This window comes from Eubalaena glacialis, chromosome 3 (assembly GCF_028564815.1).
Source record: "Eubalaena glacialis isolate mEubGla1 chromosome 3, mEubGla1.1.hap2.+ XY, whole genome shotgun sequence".
Taxonomy (NCBI): Eukaryota; Metazoa; Chordata; class Mammalia; order Artiodactyla; family Balaenidae; genus Eubalaena; species Eubalaena glacialis.
Window position 1 is genome coordinate 40,024,977 of NC_083718.1, and position 25,684 is coordinate 40,050,660.

The 25,684-nt window shown below is 50.6% G+C and overlaps 1 protein-coding gene across 4 annotated transcripts in view; it reads right to left on the reverse strand.

Annotated features, from left to right (window-relative positions):
* The window catches only part of PLXNA2 (plexin A2), a 217,215-nt gene that overhangs the window by 184,006 nt on the left and 7,525 nt on the right, over positions 1-25,684 (reverse strand). For 3 of the 4 annotated variants that reach the window (XR_009700582.1, XM_061187491.1, XM_061187493.1), the window contains exons 1-2: positions 6,805-8,067; positions 1,465-1,647 (exon numbers count right to left, since the gene is read on the reverse strand). Coding sequence is in view for 3 of the 4 variants with exons in the window: in XM_061187491.1 (XP_061043474.1) it covers positions 1,465-1,647; positions 6,805-7,992 (1,371 nt within the window). In the remaining variant the exon portion in view is untranslated. Of the gene's footprint in view, positions 1-1,464; positions 1,648-6,804; positions 8,073-25,684 lie in introns of those variants that run through there. The other variant, XM_061187490.1, reaches the window with a different exon arrangement.

The window sequence follows — 25,684 nt, forward strand, 5'->3', positions numbered from 1 at the left end:
GGGGTCCAAGTTGAACCCTGTCTTGATAGAATATACCACTTTTTAAAAATTGAAGTAGAGTCGATTTACAATGTTGTGTCAGTTTCAGGTGTACAGCAAAGTGATTCAGTTTTAAATATATACATATATATATATCCTATTTCAGACTCTTTTCTAGAGTACACCACTTTTAAATCTTAGTGGAATCTCAGAAGGCCAACTCCTTCCCTCTCCACTTCTGGGAAAGCAAACGCCGGGACCACACTCATCCTCACTCTCCCGTACCTGAAACCAAGCCAGGGCCCACAGTCCCAGGCCAAGTGGAGAGCACAGGACAGGTACAGGTAGGCACCTCTCCACAGAGTGAGGAAAGGGTTAAAGGGCTTTGGTATCATGAGAAAGAAGGCGTCTCCACATCAACCCAGACCAGTTTTTCTCACCTCCTTTGGCAGCAACTCAGAACAAGCAGAACACGGAAATTCTTCCTCAGGCTCCCTCCCTGCCACCCTCCTTCTACGTTTCCAAACAACATCTCTCCTGAGGCTCTAACTGGATTAGGAGGAAAGAGCCACAGGGCTGATGTCAACATCAAAGGGTGAGATGCGGTGAGGTCTGGCCTGTGCCTTGATCCGCAGGTGCTGGGACTGGGGAAAGGTGGCAGGAGGGTGAGCTTGGGAAAAAGGGATTAGCAGGGACTGGAAAGAACGTGGCTGCTGTAATCCCACATAATAAACCAGACTGTGCTCCATCTCTACACCTTAAGTGCTAGACAAGCAGGTACAAGCTGCCGGCTTCAGCCCGCCGCGCAGGAGGCTTCCCGTGCTTCCAGCCCCAGGCGGCCCGTGCCCTCCCATGGGCAGAGGTGCTCAGAGCAGGCACAGGATAAGATGCCTACTTCCTCCTGTCAGCTCAGGTCTTGGGGGTGAGGGAGGAGGGGCGGGGAAGAGACTGCGATTGCAGGAAGAGGAAAGACAGGAGAGCGGCACCTTATCCAGGCACCATATACCATCCCAGAGAGGCACCACCATTGGCTGAGAAGTGAGACCCATAATGTGCTTCAAGCAGCTGCTCTGGACTCAACAAAGACTTTTGATCAGTACAATCACCTCTATAGACTATGGGGAGGGATTTGTGATGTGGGTGATTCATAATATAGATAATCAAAAAATCAGTTCTACTTGATTTGGAGATAGTGTTTTGTTTTTTTTTTCTCCTTTAGACAGATGCACCTTCCTAATTCCTTGGAGTTTGCTCAGTATTGAAACATGTTTACATTACCAAGACACTCACTGACCAATGGGTAGAGGAAGCAGCTAGAAGATAAGCCACAAATTAACCCCTACCAACTCTCCCCACTCTAACTGTTCCTGCCCCAAGAAAACTGAGTTGCCTCTAGTTAAATCTCCATCAACAGTAACCTTCCAGAAGAGGCTCTCAGCCGAGGAGCTGAACAGCATCGGGGCGTCCAGGCTCATGGACTCTTACCTTTTTCAGCTTGCCGCTCTTTGTGCCCACAAACACCACGCTGTAGCCATTGTAAACGTAGGACGCCACCGAGGTCATGCGGTCCCGGCTGGTGGTGTACAAGGTCAGGCCCTCCACTGGAATTGAGCCTCCAAGCGGCTGGTTGATGTCCAGTCCACAGAAGTTGTCATCGATGGGCACCGGCTGGAGAAAAGGGGAGGGACCTGGGGTGAGTAGCAGCGGAGGCAGGGCCGAGTAGATCCACACCAGCCCACCCACCGTGGCCACCAGCCCCAGGACACCAGGCCTCAGAGAAGTTCAGGCATGGAGTTCAGGGGCCTAACACATACTGCACACACAAATATCTCACGGCTGACCCATGAACCCCACACTGACTCCTGTGAAACCAGACAGAGGAACCAGCAGCTTTCTTCTCCCTTACCTGCTATCACCCACTCACTTTTCTGCCAAGACAACCAGCGACAGTTTGCAAAGCTGATTGCTCAAACTCATTTCCTGGTCATTTACATGTCCCTGTGGACCATGCCATTTGTGGCGGTCTTTCTATTTAGACAGTGGAGATTCAGTCTAGAGGCAACATCACAAGATTCCTACCAGCCTGGTGGCGTTCCTTATTTGTTTTCTGGACTGCAAAGGCCTGCCTTTGGCCATAAGGAATTTTCAGTCATTCCATTATTCACCACATCCCATACTGGGGATAGATTAAAAAGGGTTATCTTAATATTGAACAGTGCCTTATACTTTGGAAAAGTTACTTCATCTACATGAATCTCAGTTTCTTCAGGTGTCATACTACCTGTCCACCTTTGTGAGAGAATCACTGGGGAGAAAAGGAAATAACGCATGCAAAGAGATTCGTTAAGTTGCACAACAATTTTCATCATTGTCCGTTAGAGGTCTTCAATGACGTTTGGGTAGATTCTGGGGGAGATGTCCTTCTTGTTAGCAGCCTTTTGCAGGGAGTGGGGGTATGCTTGTATAAAGAATATCTGTCATTGAATAAAAATGTTTTTAAAAAATTAAAGTCTCTTCTCTGTCAGAAAAGACTAGGGCACCTTGAAAGGACATCACCTTGAGCAAGTGGAAAAATAGCTGGACAGAAAGAATTCCAGTCTCTGCTCTTCTTCTATGTGGCTATGTGATCAGTAACAGCCTCTTTGGGGCTGTTAAATTGATGATTTCTAAGATCTCATTCAGTTAAAAAAAAAAAGACTGCAGGCTTCCTGAGGACAGGGGCTGGGAGGGGGCTGCATTCTCTGCACACTGTCTAGCCTGGGGCTGGGCTGTGACGGATCCTCCGAAACATCCCAGCTGATTGCACAACAGGGAATCCTGTGGGCAAAGGTTGCAGACGCTGGGCCAGAAAGAGCCCTGAGCCCTGTGGCAGCTGTTCCTCCTGGGTCTGGAAAGGCATCCTCAAGGAGGAAGGAAGTGACGGTCGTGGGAAGCACAGAAAGCATCACGGAGAGACCTGTTCCCATCACCCTTCTCCTCTCACCCACACCAGGAAAGAGCGGGCTGATGTTTCATTCCCTGACAGCTTCATTTCCTTGGAAGAACTGATTTATAAGCTAAATGTGATTTTTTTGGGTAAACCAGGGACTTCTCTTCCATTCCCTGTTCAAATCCAAAGAGAACAGAGGCTCATGTCTTGTGATTCCTTGGTGTTTCTTGTAGAGAGCTACTGCTCCTACAACTGAGTGGTGGTGCTACCCTTGTGTGTGTGTGTGTGTGTGTGTTTATTCTTTAGGAAAGAAAACTAACTTTTGGGTTAAGGATGACCTTGAACTCTGGATTATATGGCGCTCCACACGGCAGAAGGGATAAGCTTCTCAGGAAGGGAGTGAAGCAATGGTATACTAGAGCCAGCTTATGAGGAATGCCTATACATCTATCTCTGCTTTCAGTGACATCACACTGGTGCCTTGAAATTATCCATGGTGGGAATATTTACACCACGGAAATTCGCAAATGCTTCTAATCAAGATCCTCCCACCCCAATCCCTTCCCTACTACTACCATTGCTTGCATATAGCCATCCATTTAAGATTCACCAGCACATCCCTGGAGCCAATGATGGAAATTTCAGGCTCCCTAGAAAGGTAGGTCAGAGGAATCAGCTACCACTTTTTACATTTTCTACTTCTCTTTCTCATCCCTACACCAGAGGCACAAGTGTCCTGAAAAGAATCAAGAAATCTAGATTGTAGTCCTGTCTCTACCACTAGCCAGCTATGTTATCTTGATATACCACATACCCTCTTTGAGTCTGAATGCTCTCATCTGTAAAGGGAAAGGATTAGACCAGGTAATCGTCAAGCTGCCTTTCAGCTCTGAAAGTTCTTCAGTTTCTTTCCCACTGTCTCCAGGGACCGGTAAGGTTGCAGAGCCTGGGCTCAGGAATAACCCAAGCCAGCTTCTGAGAAATGATGACAGAAGCCAAAAATTTGCCAGGGATTTTGAATTTCTCTACATCCCTCCTGACTCTAGGATCGCCAGACTGTGACGGAAACGGTTTGTTCTGAGCCTAAGCCCCCTGGGATTGGCTGGCATTTCCTTCTCTCGTCTCTAAATCGTCAGATATTCCCAAACACCTGCTGCCCCTTTACTTTTTCTCCGAAAGGGAGAGCCTGGTGTATGGCTTTCCTTAGAGGCAGCACGGCTAAATGCAAAGAGTTTGGACTCAGAGGTCATATGGGCTAAACTGAATTCAAATCCCTGCTGTGTCATTTATGGTTGTATGGGTGTAACCAATTTACTTAGTTTTTGCGAGTCTTTGTTTTTCCATCTGTCAAATGGGGGATAATAATCCTTGCTTTATAGGGTCATATTGAGGATCAAGTGAGATAACCCTTAAATTGCCCAGCACAGCCTTTAGGACATAGCTGTTATTCAATGAGTGATGGTCCCCTTCCTCATTTCTTTTCTGGTAACAGAGCTCAAATCCTTTATCTGAGAGTTCCATGTTAGTCCAGAGATCACGTTAAAATTAAGCCCCGGGACGTCAGCTACTCTCACTCCTCGTTAACCCCCTCTGAGGCCACCAAAACGTCTCTGGGTCCCCAGGTCTGGGACTCCTTAGAGTATAAGGATTTTAAGGAGCCCCTCCTGTTGCAGCCCCACCTCCACCTCCACTCTCAAGGCCACAGCAGAAGAGTGATGATTAAGGGAGGGGGTGGTGAGTGAGGGGCTGTTCCCCCTGAGGTCCTGATCCCACCCGCTGTCACCTCTCTCCCAGTGCCTTTGCTGCTCTTTGGTTACTAGCCCGGGCTTGTCTCTCTGCAAGTCAATGGAGCCCCACAAGGGTGTCGGCTCTTCCTCTTCCCTCTGGCTCAGAAGCCGGCAGGAATCAGCAGTTTCCTTCTGACAAGGCCCCCTCTGGGCAGTGGGAACCAGGCTGGACTCTGCAAGGAGTTAACCCTTGCATTTCCTCTCCACTTCTCTTGATTGGTTGGGGCCGTAGGTTATAGAATTTCAGGACTGTAAAGAACTTTGGAGAATATCTAGCTCAACCTCCTCATTTTATAAAGGTAAAATAACAGCAAATAACTGGTTCTTTAATAATTAATATTAATAATTATAGCTGTCATTTATTACATGCTTATTATGGGCCAGGTATTGTGCTCATACATACTTGTTCCATTTGATCTTCATAATAACCATAGAAAGAGACTACTATTATTTCTATTTTAAAAATGAAAAAAATACAGCTCAGATCAGGTACATAACTTGCCTAAAGTCACACAGTTTTAAGTGGTAGGACTGATTTTTAAATACAAATCTGTTGGAGTTCCAAGCCTATGGCCTTGACTACAATCCTATTGTACCAAGCGACTGACGGTGGGAACAGAAGCAAACCCTAGGCATGATTTGTTTTTTGCTTTAAGAAGAGTTTTTCGGTCCCAGTAGCAGACACCCTCCATTTAGGGTGCTCAGAAGGCAGTCGCATGGGTCACTTGGTCTCAGATTGTTCCCCAGGCTGCCGATCCAGTGTCCACAGCACTCTGCACAGAAATCTATCTTAGCACTTGTCACATGCATAACAGTTAACTAATAATGCTGAACCTAACACGTCAGGCATGGTGTTAATCTTGCCACATAGTATCTGATCATCCCATGCGGTAGGCATTATGATTCCCATTTCACAGATGATAATGGAGAGATATTAAGTTACTCCTGAAGCCAGGAAGTAGCACAGATAGAATCTGAACTCTGAATCCCAAACTCTTTGGCACTATATTACACTGCCAGCTATTTTTTCTTTCACTTTTTCTCCCATTAGATTATGAGATATCTGAAAGTGGTGATCATGTCTTTTTATGTTTGCATCCCCAGCTGGGCACCTGGGAGATCTTCAATACCTTCTTGCTAAGTGGATGGCTGGAGGGAGGGATGAATGGATGGATAGAAGGATGGGTAGATGGATGGATGGACGAATGGGTGGATCATGGTAACCACCTGGATGGCAGCATCTTGACCCTCTGACAGGACAGTGCTTGCCACTGACTTTCTTGTCTCTGCCATCCTCAGGTCTGGACCCCAAGCTCCCTTTCTTCTCCTTTTTCCCCTCTGCCCAATTCTTTTTCCCCAGTTTTCAAATTGTCAGTCAAGCTCAACTCCTTTCTCTCTCCTCCAGCTTACATATCTACCTGCCTACTTTACCCCTTCACTTGGCTGTACAGTGGCCTACAGGGCCCTGTATGTACAGGATCTGGTCCGTGTTACCTCTGACGGGCTCATCTCCAAACACTCTTTCTGCCACATGCTCTGGTCCAGCTGTAGTGGCCTCCTCACTCTTCTTCACACACTCCAGGCATGCCCTGCATTCTCTGCAAGAGCTACTCCCTCCCTCCCTCTGGAATGCTTTCCCAGATACCTGCATAGCTTACGTTCCTCATTCTTTGCTCAAATGCTGCTTTCTCAATGAACCAATCCTCGTGGGTACTGCCTCTCCCCACTTCTGTGCTTTATTTTTCCCTACAGCAATCGTCACCATTTGAGAGACTACATACTTTAGGTATGAATTTGTCTTGCCTCACTAATGAAAGCTCCATGAGGGCAAGTAGCTGTGTTGTATGGTTCACCTCTGAAGCCCGTGGTGCTTACAACAGTGGCTGGTGGTGTAGAGGCCCTTGATTATACATTGGGAATGCCTCCGCGGATCAACAAACACGCCTCAAGTGTCTGGTATCATCAGACTCTGTATTATGGGGACCACCTGGTAACGTGAGCCTGAGCTCCTCTCTCATTTCAGGCCGTGGTGGTCTGTGGGCAGGGTGTGCAAAGGGGTGTGCAATGCCAGATGCCGCCTCAGGGGTAGAGCGGGTGGGCCCTCCTTACCGCCTTGGTGCACTGCACGTCCTTCCCCAGCAGCCAGTTGAGCTCCAGGTTGCCCTCGCCCTGGTAGCAGGACTGCAAGCGCTCTTTGATCTGCAAGTTGATGGCCCGGATGGGGAAGGCACAGAGGGCGGAGTCATCCGGCGGGTGGTGATACTGCTTCTGCCCTTTGGAGAAGATGGCGAAGAGCACGTCATCCTGGCTGCTGATGTTGAAGGCCTGGGCCAGCGAGTCCCCGGGCTTGGAGAGGTAAGCAGCCTGCAGGAGGCGATATTCCACCCCGGCCCGCGTGCAGCCGAAGGGCAGGGACACGTAGGAGTGGAACTTGGGGTCGTCCTTGCAGAGCCTCACGATGCGCGAGGTGTAGAAGAGGTCTCCGGCCGAGTTGATGGCCACGCCCTCGGGGGTCTCAGGCTGGACGGTGAGGAAGTAGACGAAGCCCCCGCTGGCGAAGCCGTAGATGTAGAAGATGTCAAAGTGGGCGACCAGGGCCAGGGTGTCGGAAGGGATCTTGATGAGTGAGGAGACGAAGTCGCTGTGGAGCTCGTAGTCGAGCATGGCGGAGGACTCGGGGTCGCGGGGAAGCTTGCGGCTAGACAGAGTGGGAAAGTAGTCCTGCTTGCCGTCCACGGCAGTGCCGATGAAGAGCTTGCCGTCCTCGCCCTCGGAGCGCACGATCACCCCGTACATCGTCCCCGTCTTGTTGACGCTGGACAGGTAGTGCTCCTTCTTGTGGGACGGCTCCACCAGGATGAAGAGGTCGTCCAGCCGCAGCAGCTTGCAGACCCCTTGGTAGAGGCTGCCGCAGGCCAGCAGCCGGTTCTCGGAGTAGTCGATGATGAGCAGCTTGTTGACGTTGTTGGTGACCGTGAGCACCTCGCTGCAGGGCTGAACGATGAGCGGCGGGTAGCAGGACTTGTTGTCCTCCTCCGGCCCCGTCTTGTGAGCCACCTGGACGGTCAGGTTGCCCGTCAGCTTGTACACGCGGTTGATGGCCCCCACGTACACTGCCCCCGTCCCGCGGTGCACCGTCAAATGGTTGAAGGTCCAGTCCCGGTTCTCCGAGTGGAAGGTGCTGAACTGGGGCATGCCGGCCGCCGGGGGTGCCAGCAGCACGCAGACGGCGGAGAGCAGGACCACAGGCCAGCCGTCCACCTCTGCAGCCCGCGGCCAGGGCCTCCTCTGTTCCATTCTGAGCCGGGCGGGGACCAGGAGACAGAGCCTCTGAGCGCTCGCGTACTCCGCCTTCCTGGCTCGGCCCTTACATGGTTCTGGAAAACACAAGGCAGAGGGGTCAGATGGAAAATAAATCCCTGAAGGAGTGAACAGGATTGCTTGACCCAGGTCCCAGTGCCGACTAGCTCTGTGAGCCTCTTTCTTCTGTATTTCAGTTTTTCTATTTTTAACATACTTTCTCCCTCTTCGGGATGTTCAGGGAATCCTATTATCTATTTTGGTCTCCAGCCTTTACGCTGTAAAATGCATTTTTTTTTTTTTTTATAACTTTACAAAGCATCTCTATTTCTGTCCTCTTCACATATCGTTTTTATCTCTCAGAGAGGTTAAACGGCTGAGTTCACCCAGCCAGTTGATCCTGGTGTCGGAACTAAAGCCAGACTTCCCCACCCAGTCGCTGGGTCTGTCCTCCTGCTCTCTCCCAGTCCAGTGGAAATCTCTCCTGTCTTGTGAAAGCTGGTTAGCAAGGCCCTCTCCCAGGCTCCCCCAGGCAGTTATTCCGAGTCTGATATAACAAATAAAATTCCTTCTTATTTCAGACTTCCAGCCCCTCACACTGCTGGCTTCCTTACTCTTTCATGCTCTGTCCCCTGTAGGGAAGGAGGAGAGCTGGTCATCCTGAATCACAGTGCCTCTCGCTGCCCCTCGGCCTCGTCCTCTCTAGAAAGAAGAATCCCTGATCATTAGCGGTTAAAACTTGTTCGGAGTGTGAGGTAGGACTGGGATCCCCACAGGTGCTATTCAGGAGCCTGAAGAGTCCCAGGGAGAAGGGCGGACAACCCCCCACCCCTCCTCTTTGGGACAGGAGGGCGTCAGCCACTGCCTCCCCAGTAAGTGGGGTGCCAGGTCCTGAGGAAATTGCTTCCACTTCTGCTTCTCTGCAGGTGGAGCACAGGGGGAGTTGGCCTCCTTATTCATGGGCACTGGCTGGCTGAGTCCAGTCTCAGCCACCTGGGCAAGGGTTCTGGGTTTGGGAGATGTGGAGAGGAGCAAAGGGAGGCAAGTTGAAGGTCAGGCTCATTGTAGCCACTGCTGGGGCCCTGTGATTGTTTAAGGCTCCGTGTGGTCAACCTCAGGCTGCCTGCCCCAGCCTGATTAGTCCCCTGCCCCGACTTCTTTCCTCCCTCTCTGCCTTCCCAATCCCGAGGCTCCACAGCTTTTCCTCCTTATTCCAAGGAAGCTGCCCAGAGGGGCAAGGTGGGGTTCCTGCGAGAGCTTCTCTAGACTCCTAGGCAGAGGGTAGAGAGTGGAGCCTGTCCCATCACTCTGCCAGCGCTGCTCCTGACTTTTATGGAGAGGGAGGGACAGCGGTGGCAGTGGCGGCAGCGGGGAGCAGCAGGCTGTCTAGCAGAGAGATCTTTCCTCCAGCTGGATGGAGTGTCTGGCAACTTCCTCAGACAAGTCCAGACAGAGCTCTGGGCGATGAGGTAGCAGGAGTGGAAACACTGAAGCCAAGGATTAAGAATGTGCTCCAAGGCAGCTTAGGAGAGTCCTGTGTCCCTTTGCCCCCAACCTGGCTAGACTGGGTTGGAGTTAAAACAGATGCCACCTGCAGGATCCACATGGCTTTTGCCCTGTGTCTTAAGAAACTCTCCCTCGTCCTCCTCAACTGTGCCTCCCACGCCTGACAGCCACCATGGTGCCCGAGGGAGGCCCCACCTGACGGCTCTCCTCCAACAGGCCTCCACCGGGCTGTTGTTCTGGTGTGACTCATCAGGCCCCGGGCTTCCTTGGAAAGAGGGAGGCGACAGCGGCATGAGGCTCAGGCTGACCTCAGCGACTCTGACACAGCCCTTCCGGCCCCACGTGCTCACCGGCAAAGCCTCCCGACAGACATAGCTTTCGGTTTGAAAATCGGAGGTTATTTTTAGCTATGTCCTGGGGCCAGCAGCAGGACGTGAATTCCTCAAGAGGAGCTGTGGAAAGGAAATAACAGAATCCTCACATTCTCCAGCTGGACAGGGAACGGCAGGAGGCCAGGCTGTGCGTGCCCCTGTCTCTGGGTAGGAGAGCTCCTTTGCCTACAGGTGGAGGGCTGTGTGTCCCCGAGGAGCCGTGAGGATTATACTCATCACCACGATGCGCTTGGGCTGTGCCTTTTAGACAGTGCTCTGTGAGACACTCTGGCCTCGAGTTTGTGGGCAGTGCACCCCGCCTCCCCCAGAACATCCATGCACGTACATGCTCAGCCCATGGCTGGAGGGAAAAGGTCCCGGTAGAAGAGGTGACACCAAAGGACACAATTGTGAGGTTAAGATCAACTATCTCACCTCCCTGCCCGATATCCTCTAGAGACACAGTTTGAATAAATAGTGAGTGGCTTTTGTTGTTAGGCAGAATTGGGGAAGAAATTTGGGACCTTGGGCAAGTCCAGTCTCATCCCCCTTTCTGGTAGGATGGGATAATTACAGCACCAACCCCTCGGGTTGTCATCAGAGTAAATGAGATAACGCGGGGAAACCTCTTAGCATGGGAGCTGGCACTCAGTGAATGCTTAACTTATGGAGTTATTATTATCACTGAAGCCTCCCCAGGAGACTGCACTTCAGGAATCCCGCCAGACCTCCTGACTTCTCTTTTTGCTTGTATTCTTCCTTTCCGTGGGAATGAACACTGTGGGCAGACCTTTGATCCCCTCCCTGGCCCAGTGAAGGGGCACAAACTGGGAAGCATGCGTCAGAGGAAGGGGAGTAGATCCAAGGTGATCGTCTCCAGCACACTACTGCACAAGTCCCAACACAGCCTCTCTGCAGCCTGCAGGGAGCCCAGCGGAGGTACAGGATCCTGAGAGTTGAAGTATGAATGGCAAAATTGGCCTGGTGGCTAGAAGGCATGGAGTCATGGGGCAGGAGGAAGAGTGAGAGACTCGGGGAGCCCTGGATTCAAATCCTGCCTGTGTCACCCATGAGTTGTATGGCTTTAGACCGGTCTAGCATCAACCTGAGCCTATTTCTTGATCTTAATAAAGGATGTGAGAATTAACCAGTTCTTAAGATTTCTTCATTCAGACAAAATGATACCTTGAGACTTGCCTGCTTCAGCTTCTAGAGTCTATGACTGCAATGGCAGCTGAGGTTCTTTTGTCCTACTGGGTAAGGCTGGTTAAGTTCAGAGTTCTCAACAGACCAATAATTGGGCTATTTTCCTCTCACCCCTCAATCAGCATCTACTCTGGGACAGACTGCTCCTGGTGACCAGCCACGCAGATTCATTCCGTGGCACTCAAAGATCGCCCACTTGGGAGCAGTAGGCACTAGTGCATCAGGGTCAAGAGGAGACACGGTCTCTTGCAGTGCAGGGGTGGCAGGGGAGGCTTGCATTCCACCTTGGAATTCACAAAGACAACTGACTTCAACAGCGAGTTGAGAGCCCCTGTCTTTCCATGCCAAGGCTGATGCTATCAGGTAGCTATTCCAAAGCAGGGCCCAGCTGGCAAGGATTAAGCCTCCTGTCTGATTTTAGAGTAAGGGGGAAGGGCACCCACTTCTGTACCTCTGACGAGAGGCAATGTGGTATAATGGTTAGACTCATGAGCTCTGAACTTAGATGCTTGGATTCAGAGGCAATGATAGCTGTGTAAACTTGGTCAAGGTACTTAGCCATTCTCTGATGCTATCTCACTATTTATATATAATGAGATTAGCACTAGCATCTACCTCATAGGATTATTATGATGAAGTCATTTAATACATATAAAGCACTTAGAACAATGCCTGGCCTGTTATAAGTGTTCAAGATACATTAGCCTTTATTAGTAATAATTTATTTGTCAATATTCCCAGCTCTTGATCTCCATCCATTCCGTGGTCTGTCTTAGAATGACTTTGGTAGAAGCCAGTGAACACATGCCTATGACTTTGTAGCACTAGCATTTCCTCCTAACCCCAGTTTTCTGCTAGTGTCAACCTCAGGGGTTTTCTCAAAGAAGCCTCCTTCCTGTCCCTTCTCCTCTCTCCGTCTAGTTCATGAAGTCACTGTGTCACATGCATTCTCAAGAGCCAAACTTGCCAAGTGGCTGTCCTCCTACCAGTTTCCCCCTCCCCCACCCCAAGTCTCAAACCAGGACGTGCTGCCCCGGGATGCTTGCCCTATCAGCGAAGCACGCAGAGTATTCCTGATGCCAAGGAGAGGCCACGCTTTCCTCTTTGGGAAGCAAGTGTCACTAAATATTTTATTTGGAGGGCCTGGTGACACCATCTCCCCGATCAGGATTCAGGAGGCAGGTGTTGGTGACAGCTAGTGAAGGCATCTAATACCTTCCTGATCAGCTGCTGCAGGCATCAGGGGCAGAGCAGGGAAGAAACGACAATTAGGCATTTCCAGCTCAGCTCAGTGCAGGAGTCTTTCCTTCCTGTGACCCGCTCTGTTGCCTTTTTTTAGGAGATCTGGGGGAATATGCCTCTATGCTTACTTGGCCTCCCTTATTGCAAAAGGAAGGAGGAGGAGGTAAGAAGAGGAGTTAGGATCAGGATACAATTTTGCTAAACTGAGTAAAAGTTCATGATGGTGGAGCTCCCACTCTTGGACCCATCTGTAGCTCTTCCATCATCAGTATCCTCCATCATCATATCATCACTGTCACCATCATTATCACCACCACCTGCACTGTCATCACCAGCACCATCTTGGCTGTGACAGTTTTCATAACAATAACAGTAAAACATGCCTATTAATACAACTGCACCTGCTAGGTGGCTCACATAGCCAGGATCCTGAGGAGCCAGGATCCACATGGTAAGTATGAGAATGACGGCTGTGTACTATTTACAATAGCCAAGACATGGAAGCAACCAAAGTGTCCATCAACAGATGAATGAATAAAGAAGATATGGTACATATATACAATGAAATATTACTCAGCCATAAAGAAGAATGAAATATTGTCACTTGCAGCAATGTGGGTGGACCTAGGGAATATCACACTAAGTGAAGTAGGTCAGACAGAGAAAGACAAATTGTACGTGATATCACTTATATGTGGAATCTAAAAAATAAATCAATCCATATACAAAACATACACACACTCACAGACATAGAAAACATATTTGTGGTTACTAAAGGGAAAAGGGAGGGGGAGAAGGACAAATTAGGAGTATGGGATTAACAGATACCCACTACTAATATATATAAAATAGGATTTACTGTAAAACACAGGGAACAATATTCAATATCTTGTAATAACCTATAATGGGAAGGAATCTGAAAAATTATATATATATAACTGAATCTCTTTGCTGTACACCTGAAACTAACACAATATTGTAAATCAACTATACTTCAATAAAACAAACAAACAAAAAATGAGGGCTGTGAAGTCAGAGGAGTTAGCACCTGTTCCTGGGCTTCACCCCAACCTCTTCCCTCTCCCAGGGCAGGGAAAGGTCCATCTTCTCCCACAGGTCTCCCTTCTAATCAGTGGCACCTTTAAAGCAGGAATTCAAGGCCAGTGCTGAAGCAGACTGTAAGATTACTCCAGTCCACTTCTTTTTTTTTAAATGAAGGAACTGAGGCCCATGGAAAGAAAACAGATTGTCCAAGGTGACCCAACATGACTCAGGGACAGGCTTCCATCAGAACCGAGACCTTGTGACCAAAGGTCCATTGCTTCCTCTGCTGTAGGCGAAAGAGTCCAGGGAGTCAGTTATGTTCTGCCTCGAGGCTGCCCTGTTTTGGGGAAAGAAGGTGCCTTTTGATTGTGGCGGCCCCCTGATGGGCAGAAGTGAGCCTGGCACTGAGCCTGGACAGGGAGGTGGTGTGCAGGGCAGACTCAAGGATGCACGGATTAAGGGGCAGGGGAGTGAAAGGGACACCAGAATGGCTCCCTTCTGTGTTGGGGGGATGACCTCCTCCAGGCCAGGCAGGTCCAGGCAGTTGTCACACACAAGAATGGCACCTATACTGTGACTTGGGGGCTAAGATGTCCAGTACCATATGCCTCTGGGTTGTAGACAACCCCATAGACAGGTCAGATGTTATCCAAGCACAGACAGCTTTTTTTTCTCAAAGAGTTAGAAATGCAGCAGAAGGGACTAGAGTGAGATATCCAGGGGGACATCCTATCTAGAGAGGATCCCTGGGGCATCCTGCCAAGGAGATTATGGAATTTTCTGACATTGAATTTTCCTGACAGCTGTTGAGGAATGTGTTTACTGAGAGGCAGGGGATTGGTCCCAATGACCCAAGGAGGCTGCCTTTGGTATAGGATTTCTATGAATTAAAGTCTATGAGGATAAAATGTCTAAATGTACAATGCTGGGGCCCCGTCTCATCCCCTGTGGATGGAACGATCTTGAAAGACCCGTCCTAGTGTCATCTTTGGGGTTGTACATGCAAACATTCCAAGTGTCACTCTGTCGAACAGCGACCTCAGAGGTAGTCCAGGCACGTTGGGTAGCACAAGGTGAGTGCCGGGGCAAGCACAGAGGCCGCGGGTAACACCGACAGCTGGAAGGCCTCAATTAGAGTGAAAGGAGTTATCTGGTATTTAAATAATTATTAGACGGAAGGAGTAATCATGGGTTTGAGCTGATTTTTTCCCCCACTGTCACCCTGATGGCGTCTATAATATATTATTCAAATGCCCATGATGCTCACTGAGAAGAGACCACAAGAGAGGGGAGAGATTGGGGGAGAGAGGTGGTGGTGGGGAGGGAGGGGGTGGGAGAGAGACTCATTTAATCTCCATGTGACAGGGCTGCAGGAGGTACGATTAGTCTTTTTCTTATTTCAGCTGTCACTCAGGCACAGACACCAAGATTGTTATTAGCGTATTTTATGCACGCGATTTAAAGGGAAAAGGGAAGGGGGGGGGTGGGCAGAGGGAGAATTTCCTACAGAAAATAAAGGGACCAAAGGAACAATTTAGATGTCACTGCTATACCAGCTGCATTTGTTTCATTAATTGAATGTCATTTTTTTCCCCAGACTCTGTGCTGTTATGTGAAGCTAAGTGGCTACACCTCGCCCCAGAGCGAGAGACAAGGGAGGTGAGGGGCGACAGAGGAGGAAAATGGGCCTCTGCCTACATGGCCTCTTGGCATCTTTTCTGAGAAAGTGAAATAGACGATATGGTGCTCCCCGCCCCTCCCGCATCACCCCGCGGTATGTCCAGGCAACTTTTGGTAACAACATCTACACAGTCACTTCCCTCACTATGAAAAGGGAGATCCCCTGCTTGTCATTCCATGCAATTTTTCTTCCCACAGGTGGATAAATCAGATCCAATCTCCAATAACCAAGGACTAAGTGAAGGAAATTTGGGGAGGCCCTAACATTGATCAGCAGTAAGGGAAGAACCCATATTCCAGGTGGTGAGAGGGCTGCTGACCGAGCCGCTGTGTGTGGCTTTCTGCTCAGGCAGACAGTGGGAGCAAGGCCCTTGCATCCCACGTGAGTGATGACAGAGATGGGGTCTCTGCGTCTCAGATGGCACGGTGGGCAAGGCAGGGGGCAGGGGACGGGGAAGTCAGAGGTTGGGTCCTGGCACGAAAGGCAGGATCACAGGTGTACCCCTGCTCTCATGCACCCTCCAAATTCATATGTTGAAGCGTTAAGCCCCGCAACCTCAGAGCATGGCTGTATTTGCAGACAGGGTCTTTATAGAGGTAATTAAATTAATATGAGATAATTAGGGTGGGCCCTAATCCAAATGTACCTGTGTCTTTATAAAAAGGGGACATTTGGACTCAGAGACAGATAGGCATGGAAGGAAGACATGTGAAGAGACACAAGGAGAAGATGGCCATCTGCAAGCCAAGGAGAGGGGCCTGGGACAGACCCTTCCCTCACAACCATGAGAAGGAACCACACCTGGACTTCTGGCCTCTAGACTGTGAGGCAATTAACTCCTGGTGTTTAAGCCACCCAGTTGGTGGTACTTAGTGACAGCAGCCCTAGCAAACTAATGTAGCTGGGAGCAGTGATGCATTCCACCATCTTGGCTTGGGAATTGTTCCTTGAAAGAAAGGGATGTTTGTGGCGAGGGGTTGGGTAGAAGCCATCACAGGGCCAACACACTTCGAGATGTAGATCTCCCAACATCTCTGTGAGAACCGAAGGCAGCAAAACGTGCTTCCCCTTTCACCCAGCTAAACACAGTGGCCCCGAGGATGCACTTGTTCTGCCTCTCCCAGCTCTGGCCCCGGTGGGATTAGAACTGGGGTTTGCCAGTCTCTCACCTCTCGTGCTTGTCCTGCAGAGACTTCCTATCTATTTTGCCTCCTTGCCCCCTCCTCCTCCTGCCCAGAAGAGTCCACGTGTCACTTGCCAGACCCCAAGGACACAGGGGATATTTTGTGACTCCCAGGGAGCCATCGCCCTCCATTCCCACCCCAGCTCCTTCTCTGGCCTGTCCAGGGACCACTGCCTCTTCACGTCAGGGAGGGTTTTCTGGTGGTTTTTTTTCCCCAGGTCTCCCAGTGGGCTCTGCTCAAGCCCTGGAAACCACACCAGCCCTCCCAGGGCCTTAGCAAAACATCCAGTGTTTGTCCTCTCCTCTCACAGGGTATAAAAGTTTGGAGTTGTCTCCCTGAATTATGAAGGGTTCCAAAGGCAGGCGCTTATTTGAAGGGTTGCAGAGGGGAGGGGCTGGGCTCCTTTCTGGGGTGCTGGCTGGGTTGGCTTGGCCAAGTCAAAACAAGATTCATTACCCTGGGGCCGGGAGCAGGGAGATACAGCGCCTGACCCTGCAGACCTGCCCCATATGTCACGGGCCTGTCAGAAATCTCCCAGAATTCCCTTTATTATCTAAAGGTCGCCACCCGGGCAGCGCGGAGAGGTCCCATGGTATAAACTAAACTACAAGAGCAATCAATTTCAAGCAGCTGCCGGCCCGCCACCCCTCCCCCCTCCTCCTTCCGTGGGCTCTGCCCTCTTCAATCCCCTCTAGGGGATGGCGCAGCCCAGCCTTGCCATGACTACCTCACCCCTGGGGCAGAAAGAATTTCTGCGACTTAGCAGGGCTCTGAGGCTCCAAGCTGTGGGCACTGGGGGCACGCCTGCCCTCTGCACTATGGGGCCCTTAGAAAGGTCACCCCACTGGTCCCCTGACTCTAGCCAGACCATACGCATACCATCCTCATTATGGGGTTGCTCTGCTGGTAGGCATTATGGGATTAAAGGACACGAAGGGGAGTTTTCAGGCTCCTTCCAAAGTCTGGCAAAGGAATAAAAGTGGGGATCTAGCTTTGCTAAATCAAGTCTAAATTTACGTTAGAAGACCTCATACCAGAAGGGTCATGAATAGCATAATGATAGCAATTTCCATTTGTTTTCCATGACAAAAATAATAAAGAGGAGCAGCTATCATTATTATTAATTATTAACCACCTGCTATATGGCACACTGCTAGATTCTTTGCATACGCAACGGGTAATTTTGTGATTATTCCGCAAGATGGGTATTATTCTCCCCATTTCACAGATGAAAAAATGGAATCTCAGGGAGGTTGAGTAACTAGCATCATTCTGCTAGGAAGCAGAACTTTCTGACACCCATGCTTTCCCCACTCTTCCACATCACCTAGATATTTAGAATTTATTTTTCAATCAAACCCTCTTGTCCCTGATCTGGGGAGACTCATGAGAACGTTAAGTAAGACTTGGCAAGTACTTTACTTTAAAGGTCAAGACTCGAGGCTCCCATTTTATTTTGGTAAAGAAGCAGGGCTGAGGGTGGAGGTGGCCAGGGCTGAGTTATCCATTACAAGGTGAAGTCCGTGGGTGTTTTGTGGCAAGAGGTTTGCTGCCTGGCAGTCACCTTTCAGGGAAATTCCACATGATCTTTCCGAGGAGCCTGGAAGTATCTCTCCTGCCTTCTCACCCATGCTTACTGTACAAGAAAGAGCTAAGGATTCTGAGCTAGAAATGGAGCAGGAGAGCAGGAAACAGGGTAGAAAGTACCCAACTAAGGGGTTAAATAAATTACAGTTACTCCAAATAACGGCATATTATGCTGTCATTAACTGCAATGTTTTCAAAGAATAGTGACACGGCTCCAATTCTCACCAGTAGGGGGGAAAGGGGAGGAAGAAAAAAGAGAGGGGGGAGTAAAAAAACAAAGCCCTAGACATTTATCCCAGCTCTCAGTCTGTGGAATGGCCCTAAATGCCACTTACTTTCCAGGAAGCTGTCCTATCTTTCTCCTCTTGCAGAAGAATTTTAACGGCCCCCAGGAGTCCCCAGGTGAGAGCACTTCCTGTTTCTCTTGCAGACCCTCATGCTTTCTGCCCCATGGCAGCCACTGAAAGGCTCTAGGGACAAGGGGCACTCCCCATTGCTGCTGCCTTGTCCTTGCGTCAGGGAAAGCAGCCATTAGTGCCAGATCAAGGTGCATTTTTTAATGCTGTTTCCAGAAGTTGCGATTCCCCAAAGTTCAAAAGAGTGGTCCTCTTTACTAGCAAGCCTGGTGTTGCCTCCCTGAAAATGTGCATGTAAGAAAGTCACAGTCAACATCCAGATCTTCCACTGTGATGGACCCCAGTGAAGGCCATTGGCAGCTAAGATTCAGCCATAGATTTCCTGCAAGGTGTGCCCTGTACTGCTTCATTTCTTGTGTGTCAGAGGACTAACTTTGACCAACTTTGACTAACTTTGCCAGGCATAGGGCCAAAGTATGGTATCCACCTAGAAAACACCTTCCTTGGCTCCCTGCTGTTGCCCAGACAGACTCGGGACTGCTAAGTGCCCAAGTTCAAGTCCTCCCAAGCTGGCTCTTCTGTCTTTCTCTGGCCTCCCTTCCTACCTCTTTCCGGGTGGCTCCACTCCTAACAAACTGGTTCATTTGCCGAGTCCCCAAAACACCTCACATAGTTTTATCTCTGTGGTCCCCTCTCCCTGGAATGCCCATCTCCACTTTCTTCTTTGCCTATCTAAACCCTGTCCATTCTTCAAAATCTCAGGAAGCCTCTAGGCCCTCCCTGTCTTTCCTCCAAAGTCAAAAATTGCTGTTTCTAGCACACATTGCATGGTAGTGTAGGCTCTCTTTTTCATGTGACTATCCTATCTTCCCATTGAAGTAGAGGCTCTTTGAGGGCATCTTTGGCATCCTGTACAGGGGTAGCATGATGCCTTTTACTCAGTCCTGCACTCAGTCTGAATCATGGAGAGCAGGGGAGAGGGAAGGGGGGATGCTCATATGTTTTTCTCACCTGCTAGGCTGCTCTAAGTCATGGCTGAACTAATACACTTGGCTCAATGATTTGTCATAACTGATCTTTGGGAGGTAGTGAAGAAGGGAGTGAACCATTTGGGAAGGATCCTGGCTGTTGCTCATCTTGAGCTCACTGGGTGAAGAGCAAATGTCATTGGCTAGGTGGATAAGGTGGGGAGAAGGATGGAGAAGAGTGGGAAGATGCCAGCTCTCCTTTGAAGAATGCCCCACGCAGACAAGGTTGGTGCAGGAAAAGTCTTGGCAAGAAGCCGTGAAGCATACACTATCATCGATCACATGAAAAGCACATAATCATAAATGGTCAACTGACAACATAAAGTGATCAAAAGCAGAGTGGGTGGGGTGAGATCCCTCCAGGAAGGTTTTGGAGCAGGGCTCTCCTATGAAGTCAAACTCACCGTGACACATGTTGCCGGGCAGCGGATGCAGAGGTAAGGCTATGGGCTTTGGGGGCAGACCTGGGCGCAAGTCTTGCTCTACCACTTACTAGTTCCCTGACCTTGAACATGTTATTTAACCTTTCGGCGTCTTAGTTTCCTCAACTGGAAAAGGCCACCGCACAGGGTTGTGGTGAGAATCGATGAGAAAAGAGATATGAAAGTGTTTTGTAAACTCCACCGTTTTGAATAAACACCAGTTACTCTTATTTCTGTTTTTGGAGAAACACTGTACAAGGGCATCATCTCCTTGGCAGCAGTGGCTGCCCTGGATGGTGGCGACGACAAGTGAGGCTCTGTTTCAGCCAGGTGATGGGCTGGTTCTTGTGCGTGGAGCTTGGGGACCCAGATCCCCAGACCCAGTCTTCTGGGGAGAAACTGGGTGCTGCTGGTCCCGAGCAGCCATTCCTCCAGTCCCCTGGGCCCCATGCTACCCAGGGCACCACCCCCTCCTCTCAGGGCCCTGAGAGTGATTTAAGGCCACTTCTGCCACTCTGGGTAATTTATCCAGGTGCCCCTGGCAGGAAAGAGGAAGGAAAGGAGAAGAGAGAAAAGCTGGCCCATAGGACGAGGCGATGCTGAGAACTGTTCGTACGGGCTGAGCTCCACATTTTGGGGGGCTCTTCCTCTGGGTTTGGTCAGCACGGCAGATGAAATTCCTCTCCAGTATCTTCCCTGCCTCTCCTTCTTTCTGGGGCTTTTCTTTTTTTTCATTAATTAATTAATTTTTTGGTTGCGTTGGGTCTTTGTTGCTGCACGTGGGCTTTCTCTAGTTGCGGCGAGCGGGGGCTACGCTTCGTTGTGGTGCGTGGGCTTCTCATTGCAGTGGCTTCTCTTTTTGCGGAGCACGGGCTCTAGGCGCGTGGGCTTCAGTAGTTGTGGCATGTGGGTTCAGTAGTTGCGGCTCGTGGGCTCTAGAGCGCAGGCTCAGTAGCTGTGGCGCACGGGCTTAGTTGCTCCGTGGCACGTGGGATCTTCCCAGACCAGGGATTGAACCCGTGTCCCCTGCACTGGCAGGCGGATTCTTAACCACTGCACCACCATGGAAGTCCCTTTCTGGGGCTTTTCTGAATCAACAGCCTGCCTTCGAATAAAAAGCTGTAACTCCTTTTTATGAGGAAGCTTCTTAAGCAGGCTGTGTCCCCACCCTGTACCTTCCCACCTTCAGTTTCTATTATTTTTCTCTCTTTGTCTGAGACTCTGAGCTTTTGCAGAAAAGATCCTGAGCTGTCAAGCAGTCTCTCTTAAGTAACAAGCGCATTCACACTCGCACACACTCACGGAGCAAGGGAACTGCGGGTGGCGCTGGTTAAAAGAGACACGTGGAGACTTTGGGGCGGCTGGCACTCTGGGCAGAGGTGTGTCCACTTATGGGGCTTGTCTGTGCCAAAATGCAAGCGCATCGGCCTGAAGGACCCTTAGCACCTGGGTGAGCAGGGAGGCAAGAAGAGACTTTTCAGGCCCCTGTGGCTTTACTGGGGGGGGGGGAAGCGGAGGGCACAATTATCGGGGAGGCTGACCCCAGGAGAAGAATGTGCTGGGGGGGGACAGGGGGAGACGCAGGCCAGTGTAGCGTGCGGCCACCTGGGCGGGAGATGAGAGACTTTTCGAGTGAGGCTCTGGCCCCCGATGATGAATGGGGTGTGAGAGAGGAGCCTGGAAAAGGGTAAACAGCCAGGAGGGAAGCAGGAGGTTGGGGGGCGGGAGGAGAAAGAATGTTGAGGTCAAAGAGCAAAGAAAATGCTCCTGGAGTGATTGATTCAAGATCCAACTTGCTGCCCAGGCTGGCGGGAGCACAAGTGCTCAGGGACATGCTGGGCCCGGCCTCCCCTCCCGTGGCTCCGCCCAGGTACGAGCAAGTCCGCTTCCCCCAGATCCCTGTCGCGCCCTCTGGGAAGTCTTTTTGATGTTTTGTCCTAGGTCTCCAAGGGACCCCGCTGTAGTATAAACTAGCATTTGTGCAGCGATCTTATAGTTGACTAAGAATTTCATGTATGTTATCCCATTAATGTACTCCATATGCAAGCCTGTGAGGGAGAGAACAGCATCAGCATCACCACTTCACCGGTGAGGAGACTTAGGTAGACCTGAGGTGAAATATTTTGGAGAAGGTACCTGATGTGGAAGTGGGCCTTGGACTTGGGGCTCCTGGAGTTACACCTGTCTCCCTGCTGCCCTGCTGGCTGGAGTCCAAGTGATATCACCAAGGACAGACCCCTGACTCCAGAGATTAGCCTCCCTGCAGGCAGGCCAGGCTCTGGCCATACCTGGGATATACTGTCACCACTCTTTCGGAATGGGAGTGCAGTGTAAGGAGTTCAACTCAGGCTTGAGTTCTTGGGGACACCCTGCGAGAGAGGAAGAAGACTGGCTGGGAGCTTGTGGCCCTCCACCAAATGCCACTTGGCTCCTGCCCAGCCCTGGGGAGGAGATGAGGACTGGAGATGGCCCAAGGGCTGGCGCCGGTGGTGGCAGATGGAAAGAAATCAGAAGCAGGGCTTTGTAGGGGGCGAGGCTGGGGTACCAAAATCCCCTCCCCACCCAACCTGCTCTTATCAGTGGGGCAGAAAACTATTTGCCGACTCCCCTTCTGAAGACCTTGTTTCTACAATCCCTGCAGCCTGGCCTGAGATCGTAGGCAGCTCCTACCTGCCTCTGACTTGCTCTCCCCCATCTTCTCCCAGCTCTCTACCCTGGCTCTGCGGCGCTCCGACTCCCAACCCTGGCAGATCACTGATTAATTTAGGGCTGTTTAATAACCCTTCTATTTCGATGAAACAAGCTGTCTCGTTTTCTTTATTTTTAACACTGACTTTTCGTTGCTCTGCTAAGCATCTCACTGCCATTTAAATTTCTCTGTCTCCAACCAAGCTGATAATAGACTGGAGTGAGCAGCTGCTTCCGTCCTGTTTATGACAATGATTAGAAGTTAGAGCTTTGCAGGCAGAGAGCTGACCAAGTCTCGGCGCACGTGGGTCTGCCCCTGCTTGTAGACCGAGCGCTCATTTTAACACAATTAGGACAATTCTGGCTCCAGGGGAGGCCAGGGCTTATCCCAGCCCAGGCTTCCTGGCACCCTGCTCTGAGGGGAGTCATGGGGATGAAGGTGTGAGAATCAGCTCTGTTTACTGTGGAATTTAGGCCGGCAGCTGCGGGTCATCCTCACGGACCTGACACTCAACCTCACTTCTCAAAAGAGCCTTTTCCTCCACTGAATCCACTGAGCAGCAAACAGAAAGACTCAAGGTTAGAGGACTGGGACGTGGGTGGGGACCTCAGCCATCCCTCTTATACCTTCCTGCTCCACACAGGAATCCCTTCTTGAGACCTGGTCATCATCTTCCAATCTCTGCTTGAATTCCCCAAATGATGTAGAGCCCATTCCCTCCCTAGGCGGCCCCTTCTGGGTTGCATGGCTCTGGTTAATCTCTCTCTCCTGTGTTCCTGCAACACTTAACTTGCATGACCATTATTTGTGTGTATCCCCTTTTTCCCTTGCCACACTGGAAGCTCCTCAAGAGCCACGACAGCCACTTGCCTCCCTCCCATAATACTTGCCACATAGTAGATATTCAATAAACATCTGTTCAAAGTAAATCATGTTATGCCAACTCCAATCTCCTTGCAAGTAATGTACAGTACCTTTCTTCTGCCTGGGCAGGCTCCTGGTGAAGTGGCCTGTTTGTCTCTACCTGGACAAGTGTTCTTCCTCTTAATGTCCTCAGGTCACAAATGGCTGCAACCTCAGGAGCCAGGGCCCTGCTATTTCCTCCAGGCCTGGAGTGACCACACAGCTGGCGGAAACCTTGGCCAAGGAGGCTGGGGGCTTGTGGTAGAAGCCAATCAGGTGGCCTGGACCAGGTCCTCTGGATCCCAATTCCACCTCGCATCTCCTCTGGGTCAGCCACGGCTGCCTGAGAAAGCTCGCAGGTGCGTGGTAGGCAAATCCTGGCCGGCCCAGGCTCCCACCTCCCGCTCTGGCAGCCTCCCAGCCTGCACAGTCTGCAGGCAGCTGCTCGGGTCATTGTCTCACCCTCTTCAAGTTGTGAATGCAGAGTCTATAGAGACCGCCACACAAGCAGTACCCACGCTGCCTCTGGGGAGGGAGGGGTGGCTGGGCTTTGCCAGGACCGTTGACTCTGAAAACAGCAAGGCCTGCGGTGGATGGAGGAAAGCTGGCTGGAGCTACTTAAGGGAGGGGGGCCTTTCTACACACTGCCCAGCGCCACAGAGAGGCATCGGGGTGTCCTAGGGCCGGCGGACTGGCAGAGCAGGGGAGAGGCCACTTCTCGGGGACGCCCGCTCAAACCCAAGGGAGAGAGATGGGGACAGCGCTGAGCACAGGGTCGGGGAATGAGAGAATGGAAAGAGAAGGTGGCTATGTGGGCAGGTGGAGAGAGTGTGCTGAGCCAGGCCGGGGCAAACAGACCTCCACACAGGTGGACACCGTGCCTGGCCACTCACTGTGTGACGCAGGGCAATCCACTCTCCCAGGTTGGACTCGGCTGCCGCATCTATTATGTGGGCCTGGGTAAAGCTGCTATCAAATCCTCAGAACCATTTCTCAAGTATTCTACATATAACACCCGTTCTTTTGTAATTCAAACTGTTTTCTTCATAATATTCTAGAAAAGAAACTCAAGGCATCTTGTCACACTCATTTTCCACTGCTGGCTCTTGGACAGTGCTGTCGAAGGCACAGGGCTCCCTTCTCTCATAGCCCCCTTCCCATGCTCTGTGCTTCCAACAAGGGACAAGGCTCTGTGCTGCAGCGGGGAGGGCCCGGGGGAGTTTCTTGGGCTAGCACAAGATAGCTGATGCTTCTCCCCAGACATCCTGCTATGTTCTGCCCAGGGATCAACGCTGGCCAAGGATCTAATCCCTGAGCTCCAGGGTCCAGCTTGGGCTCTGGCCCCAGCTCCTGCTGATGCTTTTCATGCTGTGTCCATCCCATTCATATCCATACTCCTAGGAGCTCTCTCTGCAGAGAGATGTAAGCTGTTTGCAGGCAGGCAGCTAGGGGCCCATGAGCTCTGCCCCTTGCCCTGCCATGGGAGGCTGACTCCCAGAAAAATGCCAGCTTACCAGTTCTGTGACAGTATCATTCATCTCTCCTCTTAGACTTGAAGGCATCAAAGCCCCAAGGGTAGCAAATTCAGAATTCAAACTCCAGCCCCACTGGTTAGTGCTAACCCCAAACCATGCATGTGGCCCCAGTGCCAGGATCACCATTGGTTTTCCTCTCAGTTTCCAGTCTTCACTGAATCTTTAGCCCTTCATCTATTTTTACATATCAAAACCTTTAGCACACAGATATTCTTTAAATAAAAATCTTATTTTTCTCAGAAAATTCCAAACAAATTCAGAGACACAGAGAGAGAGAGGAGAAAAACATCCCTAGCTTGGCTGTATTCCTGCTCTAAATTTTAGAATAATTTTACACATTTGCAACAATTGTCATTTTTCCAAATGCCCAAACACTATCTTCCCATGCCCGGCTTCAGAAACAAAGGCAACTGAGGGCGCTTGGGGAGTCACGGAAAGCATTCATTCCCACTGTACAGATGAAGAAACTGAGGTGCTGGGTGCGGGGCAGGCAGCAGTTCTCCCTGAGTGTCTTGTGGCTCCCTCTTATCTCCCTCCTGGACCCGGGAGCAAATGGAGGATGAACACTGGTCAACAGGTGAGAAAGCTTTTAGGAAGAGGGAAGAGCTACAAGTGTGAAGGAAGGCCCTTTGTTCCCATGCATTAGGACCTTAACCTGACACCAGACTCTTCCTGACCATCTGTTCTGACCCCTCTTGGTTGGACTAAGCCTCCTGCGGGAGGGTGCCGGGCGTGACTTCCCAGCTTCACAAGCGGTTCAGATGGTTTTCTCTAAGTCTCTCACAGCTGGGTTCTTGGGCCCAGAACCTGAAGGGCTCCACACCCTGGGGGTCACTCGGAGGGGGGAATTAGACTTGAATTTTGTTAATTTCCGGATAAACCTCAGGGGGTGTTTGCCTAGCAGAAACCCTAGTGGTGTCGGTTTTAATTTCACA